The sequence below is a fragment of the Neomonachus schauinslandi genome, chromosome 9 (assembly GCF_002201575.2).
Source record: "Neomonachus schauinslandi chromosome 9, ASM220157v2, whole genome shotgun sequence".
NCBI classification, from domain to species: domain Eukaryota; kingdom Metazoa; phylum Chordata; class Mammalia; order Carnivora; family Phocidae; genus Neomonachus; species Neomonachus schauinslandi.
Window position 1 is genome coordinate 60,353,785 of NC_058411.1, and position 12,531 is coordinate 60,366,315.

The window sequence follows — 12,531 nt, forward strand, 5'->3', positions numbered from 1 at the left end:
TTAAACAGTCCTGTAAAAGGCTTGGTAGTGGAAAAACTAGTGTAGTTGCTAGTTAAGAAGAATATTTGGGCTATATGGGAATTTTTTTCATCTAAGTTCTCTGCTTCCCATTGTTGACAGCTGAAAATTTTCTGGTCTTTTGCAGTGTCTCCTAATGTTTTGAGTGTTTGTGTTTCATGTGTTGTGAAAATGATCAAATGAAATTTATAGTTTTTTATTTCTTTACCTTCCTTAATCTTTTTATAGTATAGTATATTGTCAGTAGCTGTATGAAGAGCTATATGCTTTTTTCTAAAACACTATGAACTATTTTCTTGGTTTTCCAGTTGAGACATTTGGGAAATGACGAAGTACACATTGTTTGGTCAGAGCATACAAGAGACTACAGGAGAGGAATTATTCCTACAGAATTCGGTGATGTCCTTATTGTAATATATCCAATGAAAAATCACATGTTCAGTATTCAGATAATGAAAAAACCAGAGGTAAGAACTCCTTATGTTACATTTTAATAATATATTTTGAGCTCTTTGTGGGTTTGTGAGTTTCTTCTTTCAGAAGAATTAGACTAGGCATACCAGGTTGTGAAAACAGGGGGAAGTGAGACACAGACTCTGGTAGCTACGTGAATTGTCTAAGTCTGATTCAGAAGGAGCTAAAACTGGAAAAATAGCAAGAAACTATGTTCAAATGGGAAAAGGCTAAGGTAGTGCCAGAGTGGAAGTTGCTTTCTACCAAGCTCACAAAAGGATTACCTTTTATTAAGAGGATGATTATAGTTTCCTAAAAGACACAATAAGAAGTAATCATTCTTGTATTTTTAGTTAATATATCTTACTAAGGATTACATGATTATTTTAGTCATGTTCCTTAATAAAGGAAAGGTCTACAACGTCAAAAAACAAAAAACAAAACAAAACAAAAAAACAACTTCTAGTTGGATCTCTTATACCATAGGGTTGAAATACACTTGCAGAAGTATTTTCTTTCAAAATAATTTAAAAAGTGTGGTAGTGTTTTGGTGTCTTCCTTATTTTTATAGGAAACCTATTTTTTCACAGTTGATCGTGAATCTTCAGAATTTCTTGAATTAGACTGTTTCCCAGGTGTGAATTTAAGCTTACAGCCAGGTTTTTTTAGGGTTTATCTAAACCAGAGGTCAGCAAACTATGGCCCATTTCCTATTTTTGTACAGCCTGCAAGCTGTTAGTGGTTTTTACATTTTTAATGGGTTTTTCTTTTGTTTTTGGTGTCCCCTTCCTCCCCAGGTTTTTTCTTTTTTTAAAAAAAAAGAAGAGGGGCACCTGGGTAGCTCAATCGGTTGAGCGTCTGCTTTCCGCTCAGATCATGATCCCAGGTCCTGAGATCAAGCCCTGTGGTCATGTTCCCTGCTCAGCGGGGAGCCTGCTTCTCCCTCTCCTTCTGTTCCTCCCTCCCACTCGTGTTCTCTCTCGATGGCTCTGCTCTCTCTCTCTCTCTCAAATAAATAATCTTTAAAAAATTTTTTTAAAAATCAAGAATATACATCAGGGACAATATATGGCCACAAAGCCATATTTTTTGACATATTTACTGTATTATCCACAGCTCACATCCTTGCCTTCAGCTGTCATTTGTACCAACCATATTCAGACAGAATAACTTTGACACTGTCAGTCATCTGATAAAAATGACAATTACCAAAACACAGATTTTTTTTTTCTAATAAACCATGTAATAAAAGTCTTTTAGGTTCTGTAGTAAAGCTGGTATCACACAAAAATAACGAAGAACTAACTTGCTGCCTATTAAGGATGTATTATCGTCACTGTGTTGTTTTTTTTTTTTTTTTAAAGATTTTATTTATTTATTTGAGAGAGAGAGAATGAGAGACAGAGAGCATGAGAGGGAGGAGGGTCAGAGGGAGAAACAGACTCCCTGCCGAGCAGGGAGCCCGATGCGGGACTCGATCCTGGGACTCCAGGATCGTGACCTGAGCCGAAGGCAGTCGCTTAACCAACTGAGCCACCCAGCCGCCCCGTCACTGTGTTTTTTTCCAGTGTTGGGTTTTTGTGTACAATTAAGGCTACAGAAATTTGAAAACTGTCAGGGATATGAATTATTTAGTCAGTTAAATGAAGCACAGTTTTTTGAATGGGAAACCCTGTAGACCTTTGGCATTTTTTGTTTATTGTTCTGGTGTTAATCATGGAAAATAATTGAATTTGAATAGTATTTCTACTGAAGGAAGAACTAAAGAGGAAGTAGAAACATTTTTGTGTGCAATGTCTTGATTGTTCTTATTTATAATCTTTCTCCAATATGAGTATAAAATTATGTTGTAATTTGTCAATCAGGTTCCCTTCTTTGGTCCACTTTTTGATGGTGCTATTGTGAATGGAAAGGTCCTACCCATTATGGTTCGAGCAACAGCTATAAATGCAAGCCGTGCTCTGAAATCTCTGATTCCATTGTATCAAAACTTGTATCCTTTTTAACAGTACGGTTTCTACTGTAATACATGTCTACTTTCCAAGGTAAGTATTTCTTATGTGTTAGGTGAATTTCTGTTTATTGATATATAGATGATAGACTTCCTCCCCAGTGTTTGAGCAGTTATATTTGAGTGATATATTTTCTTTTACATACTACTAATCAGTACTTATCTTTTGATTAATTAATTAGGACCCATTAGGGGTACTCTAATACTCTAGAGTACTGCTAGGTACTCTGACACTATAGATGTATAAAAATAACCAAAATAGTCATCATCAAGTACTCAGTCTAGTTGAGGAAATATACTGTTTTTAGTGCATGTGTTGTGACAGAGTTATATACAGTGTTCTGGATGTATAATGACAAGCAGCCTCTCAGCTGGAAGGGGTAGTGGTATCAGGAAACACTTATGAGAAATATGAGGATTGAATATTGAAAGATGATGAATAAGAGTTAATCGGGTGGATGAGATTGAGAAGAGCATTCCAGGCAGAGGGAACAAGATAAACAAAGATGTGGAAGTATGAGAGGACATGGAGTATTTAAGAACATGGCTTCTGGAGCCAGATTTCTGGACTCAAATGCTGGCCATCACTTCCTTAGCTATCTAGCCTTGGGCAAATTATTTAACCTCTCTGAGCCTCAGTTTCCATATCTATAAAATGAGAATGATAACATCTAGCTCATTGTGTTATGAGAACTGAATGATTCAGTATGTATAAAGCCCTTAGAGCAATGCCTGGCACATAATATGTACACAGTTTTAAATTTTAAATTGTCTTCTGATATTCCTTTCTAAAATGAATTTGTGTTTCCATGTACCTTTTCTATATGATTAAAAACATTTCAATTCTTTTTCTTTTACTTAATAAGTTGTTAAGCTTTACAGGGAAGGCTTTTTAAAATATCCTATGTTCTATTCCACATAATATGGATTTATTGTAAGTCTGCCACATATATTCTCTTTTGATGAAAATTGACTTAAGCAATCTGATTCCTATGTAATTTCTCATGTATTCTGACACTGTGAAATGGAATTATAGGTGGATCATGGCATGGCACATTGATTAAGCTTAATGACATTTATGTAGCATTTCTTATTTGTGATGGTTATATCTTCACTTACTTTTAAGTTGAAAGCTCAGATCTGAAGTGGTCATTGTTGTGAAATGTAACGATTTGGTTTATTATTTCCTGAATATCTCTAGAAAGGTAGCTAATCCTACAAGGAATAAACAGATTATCACCCATAAACTAAATTTATCCACATTGTCAACTCCTCTGAGGTTGTCTTCTTTCTGACCTTTGCCTCCTTAGTTTGCCTGATCCTGATGTTCATCCTAAGGTTAGTGTCCTCTGCCATTTCACTTAAGACACAACTGAAACAATGCCTTAAATCTTTTGGGAAAGTGATGAGAGAGATTAGACTGTAGTAAAAAACTCTGTTTGCCTCCTGTGTCATAAAACAGGAACTCAGTTTTTTGAGCAAGCACAAACTATTTCTGACCCAAGGTACAAACATTTAAGATGCACATCTTACCAAGTAGTTAAAAATGCAAAATTAAAAGTATTGGGGCTATGGCTTAATTTCTTTTTCCTGCACCTAAATTCATACTCTTGAGAACTATTTCAGATGTGCATGTTGTACTAGAGGTATAGTGGCTGGATTTGCAGTTAGAAAATAACTGATTTTAACTCAAGCTCTGCCTTGTGATCTTGGTCTAGTCACAGAATTTCTAAACCTCACTTTCTTTGTCTGTAAAAAAGATAATACCCATCTCAGAATTATTGTGAAGATTAAATGAGGTAATGAATTTGGATGCGCTTAGTAAATGAAATAGGGTACATTATTTTGTGCAGTGATTAATTCTGTTATCTGTAAAGATTACAGTCAATATTAAAACAACTCTACCCAACACCAAGGAATTGCCTAATTGAGTTTTTATGTTTGGTTGGTTGGTAGGTTTATTGATTGGATTGGATTTTCAGGCCTGTTTCTTGAAGTTTTTAAATAGTTCATTTTGCTGAGACATTAATAGATACCACATTGGAGAAAATTTCTAAAATGAAGAGAGAGAATTTCAGATTGAAAGAGTAAACATGAACACTTTACACAGCAAATATGAGCAATTTACATCAGCAGAACCATTTCTGGAACACTCAGAATAAAAATATAAAAATCAGACAGATCAAAGAAATTTTTCTTGACTCGGAAGCTTGAATTTAGAAGCTATATGGAAATTATTTCCCCATACTATTTAAGGATATAATAAAGATGCTCCTAGCCTTTGCTAATCTGAGGAATATATAGTCATCTTTTACAAGGATTCACAAAGTTCTGTATTAATTCTAAATGTCAGGGGAAATGATTTCATACAGGTAGATTACTTGATTTTTAAATTCAACCTTATATACTAAGTTACTACTAGGTGTTTTTAAGATATTGAAATATAGATGTCTTGAAATTTAAATAATAAATACATATCTCAGAAGTATATTAAATTTTAAAATGTATGTTTTTGACAAATCCAAGTAAGTTCCCATTAAGGAAGAAAACCATGTGTTCTAAAACAGATCAGTGGAACTTAACAGAAATTATGACAGAAATTGAAATAGAAGTAGGCTTTGAAAACCAGCAGTTACTACCTTTAATCCTCATAAGAGAAATAAAGGGATAAAAGAATATATAATAAACTCACTTATATTTGGATAATTGTGCTGCTGTTAGTTATTTTATGCCCAATAAAAGTACACCCACCAAGATTCCACAGCATAAATTGTGCTATTTATGATCATTAAATACAGTTTAAATTTTATCCTGGGAACATCTTCAGTAACTATGAATCTAATGTTGTTCACTAAATGAGGACAATATTGATTGTCATATGCTCTCCAAATCGATCTTGCTGGCAGCCAGAATTACAGTAATCTGTCAGTATTGATGACTGTCCTTCAAGCTTTGAAACCTCTCCTTCACTTCACTTGTCATTTCTTGCGTTACTTGTACTTGAAAAGCATTTTCTTGCAACCTTGGTCTTTGTCGGCTAGGTGATTTTTTTTTTTTTTTTTTTTTTGTCTCGAGCTCAGTTTGTTGGTTTGATCATACAATTAGAATTGAAATGCAGTGCTGGGGAGGAAGAAAAGGCAGATTCTGGGTAACCAGTGGACCTGAGGGGTATTTCAGGTTGATCTTAGCCATCATTTGTTAGTTACCTGTTGAGTGTGTGTGTGTGTGTGTTGGGGTTGGGTTGTTTTGTTGTTGTTTTAATTTTGGGGGGCTTTTTTTTGCAGTGGGAATAATGTCGTAGTATTAATTTCATGATCTTGGCTATCATTACTCTATACCTTAAATAAAAATTTTAAAGTAATTTTTGTTATCCTAGAGACATTTCAACTATGTACAAATGTTAAATATGATGCTGTGTGTACTGTTTCTTTTTTTAACATGAGATTTATTATACAAAGAAATTTTCAGAAGGTACGGTATATAATCATGTTGTATTAGGGTTCTCAGAGAAACAGAATCAATAGGATGTAGGTATATACATACATAAAGAGAAAAAGATTAATTTTAAGGAATTAGCTCACACAGTTGTGGGGGACTGGCAAGTCTGAAATCTGCAGGAGTTCTTAGTTAGAGTTGATGTTGTAATCTGAGTCAAAAGGCATCTGGAGGTAGAATTCCTTACTTCCGTGGGGACCTCAGTCTTTTCTCTTAACCTTCAACTGATTGGTTGAGGCCCACCCACATGCATTATAGAGTATCATCTGCTTTACTCAAAGTCTCTTGATTGTAAATGGTAATCACATCTGAAAAAATACCGTCACAGCAATGCGAAGACTGGTGTTTAACCAAAAACTGGATACCATAACCAAGCCAAGTTGACAAAATTAACTGTCTCACATGTCCCATTTTTCTTAATTTTTCTTTTTAACCTTTCTTACTGCAAAATATAATTTGAAAAAAGTACATAAATTCTAAATGTACTATATGGTGAATAATTACAGTTTAACTACCACCAGCTCAAGAAATAGAACTGTACTGTTATTCTTCTATCAAAAATATTTCCTGATCACTTTTATGATAGTGGTAAAGATTAGAGAAACATGTAGAGACAAATCACAGTTGAGCTTTGAACATAGGTTTGAACTGCACAGGTCCACTTATTTGTGGGCTTTTTTCTGATAATGTAAAATGTAAATGTATTTTTCCTCCTTATGATTTTAATATTTTTTAATACTTTAATATTTTCTTTTTTCTAGCTTATTTTAAGAATACAGTATGAAATGCATATAACATACAAAATATGTGTTAATCAACTTATCACTAAGGCTCTGATCAGCAGTAAGCTATTAGTAGTTCAGTTTTGGGGGAGTTAAAAGATTTTGGGGCTGTAGGGGCGTTGGCACCCCAGCCTCCATGTTGTTGAAGGGGCAGCTGTAAATGGTAATTTTTTTCTCCAATAAGCTTATAATTTAATAGGGGAGAGAGTAATATGTAAATTAATAATTAAGACAAGATAAAATGTGACATAGTAGGGTTATAGATGAAATGCTCTGGGAGTTCTAAGGATGAAGTTATTACTTTGGGAGTAAGAAAATAAAGGAAGAATTCAAAGAAAATCTGGGCCTCAGGGTGAGATTTAGTAGATGGAATGCAGCATGTCTGTTATAATTCTTGTAATTTATATTTAGGGGCTTTGTATGTATGTATATAATATATATGTGATATTCTGAAATACACAGTATGGGGAATATTATACAATTAAATGGCATCTTTAAAAAACACATTCTTCCTAGGTTTAATATTCTTTCCTACCAAACCAATATTATTTGATTTGTTCTAATCTGTTTAGATTTGACCTTTTTGTAAATGCCAGAATTGGGTTTCTGTTTATCAGACAAATTACCAGAAGTCAATGATCATTCTTCAATTAGTCACAGTGTGTTATCCCTTGCAGTTCTACTACTCAAATGTAAAGAACTTGTTGCAAAAGTATGAGAGCCAAAATGAAATGAAATGTAATTGATTGGCTCCACTAATGTAGTTGGCCATTCATTATGATAGAACATTATAAAACCTCTTAGGGAGGCCCATCAATATTGCTGCCATTTCGTGTTAGAAGAAAGTGAGTTTATTGAGAAACTACATAATTTTATGTGTACTGTCTTTTGAAGATTATTTCTTCAGAAGATAATATTCATAAATATGGACTGTCCTTAATTTATAAATTATATTTTAAAATGTAGAAGCTGATTGTTGGCATATCAGCTTGAGTTTCAAAGTCCAGAACCACTTATTAAGTTTTATTTTAATCTGTAAAAAGAGTACTAAACTCAAGACTGTTGTAAGGATTAAATTATCTGCATGAAGCACTAAGCAGCCTGTCATGTAGCAAGAGCTCAGAAAATGGTAGTTACCTGATACTTGATGATACTATTATGCTCTACACTAGAAATACTCCTCTAAAACACAAATGTAAGTATACAAAAAGACTTGTGCTGGCTCTTGACTGTGTATTGAAATTCTTACGTGAATTCTTTGACTACATGCAAGCAGTTCTTATTAGCTTAACCCTCCCAACCTCATATCTCTTACTGTAGTTTTGTCAAACATACCTGTACTCCTTCTATCTCCGCCCCCATCCTTACTCTCATGTCCCACCACACTGACACCCAGGACACCCTGTGTCTAGCTAGACCATGTTTATCATCCCCGAATGCCCTTCTCTTTTCTATGTTTTTGTCCCGAGAATGCCCTTCTCTACTATCTTCCACCTAATATAGTCGTTCTGCATGACCCAAACTTTGTAAAAAAAAAAAAAAAAAGTTTCCTTCACTAAACAACATACTGCCTTATAACATTTTGTTTTACTAATCCTGGTTTCACTAACTTCTAGCACAGCAATAAGTGGCCAGCAATTTGTTTTAGTAGTACAGGTTAGGGTAGATGGATTCATGGGTGGATGGATGAACTGTTCAATTTTTCTTTTTAACAGAAAATTTCTATTCATTTCCCAGTGTACTTTTAAAAAAAAGTTGTTCATTGTTGTTATATTTGGTGGTTTGTATTAGTCTAGGCTACAACTGTAAGACCATGCTGGATAGGTAAAAAAAGGAAACCTAAGAACAGTAGAAACTGCCTCTGATACATGAACAAGCCAGAATAGCATACAAAAAGGGTGCTGTATTTTGACTGATTCATCATTATATTTTTATGAGAAGAGGGCATTACAGTTTAATGGAAATAATTATCAGAGATCAGTAGTCAGTGAGGTTTCCCCCTCCACTTCTTGCGGGAGGGCAGGGGGGCAGGTAGGATCTGTCAAAGAGAAAAGTGAGCCAAAACACTTGTGTCTTGATGAAGTGACAGATGTTGTCTTAGGAAGAGTACAATTTAATGTTCCCCCACCCCCACTCCCCAAGGACAGAGGCAGCAGTGGTTACAGTCCTGAAGGCTTACACTCCCTGCTGAACGGCAAGGAAGGTGGGAGCCACAGGAGAGCTGGGAGGGGCAGCTATAGGAGTCTACATACTGCTAATGTCTTCAGTTTCACTTCTTGAACCTGTTTGCACCACCCACATCAGTGATTCCATTAGGAGCCCTCAGTATCTTGTTAAGTGCCCTTTGTTCTACATATTTTCTAAATGAAAGTCTTAAACTTCATGGACAAATTGGTTATTTGTTACAAACTCTGAGATTTATGATTGTGGTCATTCATACTTCAAAAGAAGAGAATTCTTTAAATAAAATGTCTCACCAACTAAGTGACCCAGGCTTTGTGGCTTTTGAAATGCTTGCAGCCCTTGTGCCTTGGATATTAACCATTGCAGTAGGCCCTAAAGCAGACAAACATTCTTACTTAACAATGTGCTAATGGGAGCGTTTCAGTCTCCTGTGTTAAAGAGATGAGCATCACTATTGAAGGGGGTTTTTTTTGTTTTTTTTTAAAAGCTTGTGTTTAAACATCCTCCTCCCTGTCCTGGATTTTACTGCTAAACCTTATAGTCTATGTATGCACACAGAGTAATTATTTAAACAGGGACCCTGGATATATGCAACACTTCTATTGTGATTCTAATATATTCTTATATCAGTTTTATTTTGTTCAGCTGTTCTTTTTAAAAAATGGCAATATATGCCTGTTGATGTTATTGGTATTTTGAGAGGTTTCCTTACAATCATTGTGGGAATATTTTATTGCATGCCTTTAAAGATGTTTAGTTTTGGTCTAGCAAATATGCCTTTGTCCTTTCAAAAAGATATAAAGGCAATAAATGTAAATCTCTCTGCTATGTAATAAATTTTTGATAATAGTGAAGTTTATTTTGTAGAATTGAACCAGTGTCTGAAAATGGCATCTTTTAATGTTCTCCAAAGATGATTATACTAATAAAGACCAATAATTACTTTTCCTATATTTAAACAATGGGAGCTCACAAAAATGACTTCAGTATATGACCAACTTCTTTTTCTATTTCATTGTATTAATTCTAGAGATATTTTCAATTTTTATTCTCTACCAAGAACACTTAATGCACCAGTGAGAGATGATTTAAGTATTAAAAAAGGCTATACTGAACAACATCAAATGACTTTAAAATAAGTATGTTTAAGATCCTCTCGGAAATAAAGGAATAAAATCTTGTAAGTCATTATAAAAGGGGAAAAAGGTGACTATCTCGGTAGAAGTTGAGTGACATCCAAATTTGTTCATGTAAAAAAAAAAAGTTTATATTTCTTTACCCCAAAAAAGGGTCACTAAGCAATTTGGGATCTTTCATTTAGTCACCAAATATTTCTTAACTACCTACTATATAGGAGGCACTGTGAGAGAAAAGCTAGGGATAGAAAAACAGTCACTCCTTTTAAAGCTTACAGTCTGGTACAGGGGCTTACAATCTGGATGGATGGGTGAATGAGTGAGTAGTGAATGAATGAAGTGCCCTCTGGTGAGGAGTCCAGCAGTAGTGATATCTGCAAAGTAGGATGGTAAAAGTGATTGTTACAGTGGGAGAGGATAGTGGGGAGGAGGAAACCAGGAATGGTTTTACCAAGGAAGCATGAAGGGATAAAAGTGTAATGTGGCTAAGAAATACAAGGAGTTCCTCAGTATTGGGTGGTATAAAGCAAAGGGGAGAGTAATAGCAGATGAGGTCCAAACCAGATAATGCAGTCAAGCAAAAACACAAAACAAAACATAAACTTGATTTTGTAATGTTACTACCAATAATATAACAGCCAGTGTCTAAGGGTGACGGTTCCTTTTGCTTTTATATAATTTTTACTTCTTGAATAGCAGAGCACAGCTTGAATGTATTTTCCTTTTATAGTAAAGCCTTTCTAAAATTAGTTTATAGATTTAAATAAAGTATTTTTTATACTTAGTCATACAGTAATTTCCAGGCTAAGAACAGTAATAGCTAGTAATAAGACTAAGAAGTTCTCTAAGTGTTTGATAATATTTATATATATTTGCCATTTCAAAAAGAGCATTTGAGATATTCATAATCTTAAGTTTTATGATAGACTCACATTCTTGTATAACAAGCCTTCTTTACACTTTTCCTGTAAAGTACTTTTATGCCTTATTGTGCTTTTACAAACAATTACGCTTTTTTATGTTACTGATAAATGAGGTATTTTTTTATCCTATTCTGATAGCACATTGGCTTCATGGCAAAAAGAGCAAAGGAAAAGAAAGCACTACGCCATCTTACCTGTTTTGTCAAATCCAGTGTGGTAGTATGGTCCACATACGCCAGTCTTAACAGTTAGATCATATAGTGCATACAATACAAGGAAGGTAGAGAACTCTATCAGGTGTCCTTAAAGTAACAAAATGAAGGGGCCCCTGGGTGGCTCAGTCGTTAAGCGTCTGCCTTCAGCTCAGGTCATGATCCCAGGGTCCTGGGATCGAGCCCTTCATCGGGCTCCCTGCTCCTCAGGAAGCCTGCTTCTCTCTCCCCCACTCCCCTTGCTTGTGTTCCCTCTTACACTGTGTCTCTGTCAAATAAATAAAAACTTAAAAAAATAAATAACGAAATGAAGTTTCTCTACTTCCATCTTCATTAAATTCTCACCTGTGATAGAACAGGGACTTTTTTTTTTCTGATAAACCCTTATGTTTTTTATATTAGTGATGAAGGTGCACTGGTATGCTCACATTATCGTTCACTACACCTACTACATAATGTACAAGTTTTATTTTAGTCTTTGTTTAAATATAAAAACAGCAGTAGATTTAGATGCTATTTATGGATTTCAGAGAGCAAAGAATGAAGGATGTAAAGCTGAAATTAGTCTTTAACCTTGTTTGACATAGGAATTGCAGTGCTTTTAATCCATTCTTTTCCTAAACATAAGGGGTTTTGCCATTGAATTTTTAATAACTCAATAATGGAATTAAACTATGGGTCACAAATCTCCCCATTTTCTTCTAACTGCTTTTCCTCTCAAACACTAGAATACAGCCTATTTAAATCTTAACTTTTGCTTGCCAAACCACTGTTACCGTCCATCTGTTCATGCCAATTGTAAAGAAGGTTTGGTTTTTAGTGAAGCTTTGCATTTCACATAAGGTATGTGAAGTGAAATTTCACAAGGGACATGATGGATCCTGATTCATAGTGATAAACCTTTGGGGCCATCAGGGTTGGCATATGGTCCAGTATGATATGAAGGCTTGGGTTCCCTGGCTTCACTTCTTTGGCGTGAAGCTGATAAAACCTGGCTCTTGAGTATTATTTCACTGGACACCAATCATGGGCAGCAGGAACTGCCCATTTAACTCTCTGTGGGAAGGAAGCCCAGAGAGCATTCACAATGGTACCATTGTCGAGTTGCAAACTGCTCTGAACAGCTTGACAGCACTAGGGAGGAGGGGAAGGGGTTGCTTTACTAATTGCTCTTCAGAAAAGAGAAGGAGCAAAAATAGCTGTTGTAGAACTGATGTTTCTACATTTACTTACTCTCTTGATAGGAGTGTTAACTTTTATTTAGCACATACCTACTATAAAAAGAAAGCAAATAAATATATTTAAGCAACCACCTGT

At 34.9% G+C, this 12,531-nt stretch overlaps 1 protein-coding gene and 1 pseudogene across 4 annotated transcripts in view; both read left to right on the top strand.

The window, feature by feature from the left end:
- RALGAPA1 (Ral GTPase activating protein catalytic subunit alpha 1) overlaps positions 1–12,531 on the top strand; it is a 247,730-nt gene that overhangs the window by 216,118 nt on the left and 19,081 nt on the right. For all 4 annotated transcript variants that reach the window (XM_044918201.1, XM_044918202.1, XM_044918204.1 and 1 more), the window contains 2 exons: positions 327–485; positions 2,337–2,464. In XM_044918201.1, the coding sequence (XP_044774136.1) occupies positions 327–485; positions 2,337–2,464 (287 nt within the window). The remainder of the gene's footprint in view (positions 1–326; positions 486–2,336; positions 2,465–12,531) is intronic.
- LOC110585323 lies at positions 2,501–9,860 on the top strand (annotated as a pseudogene).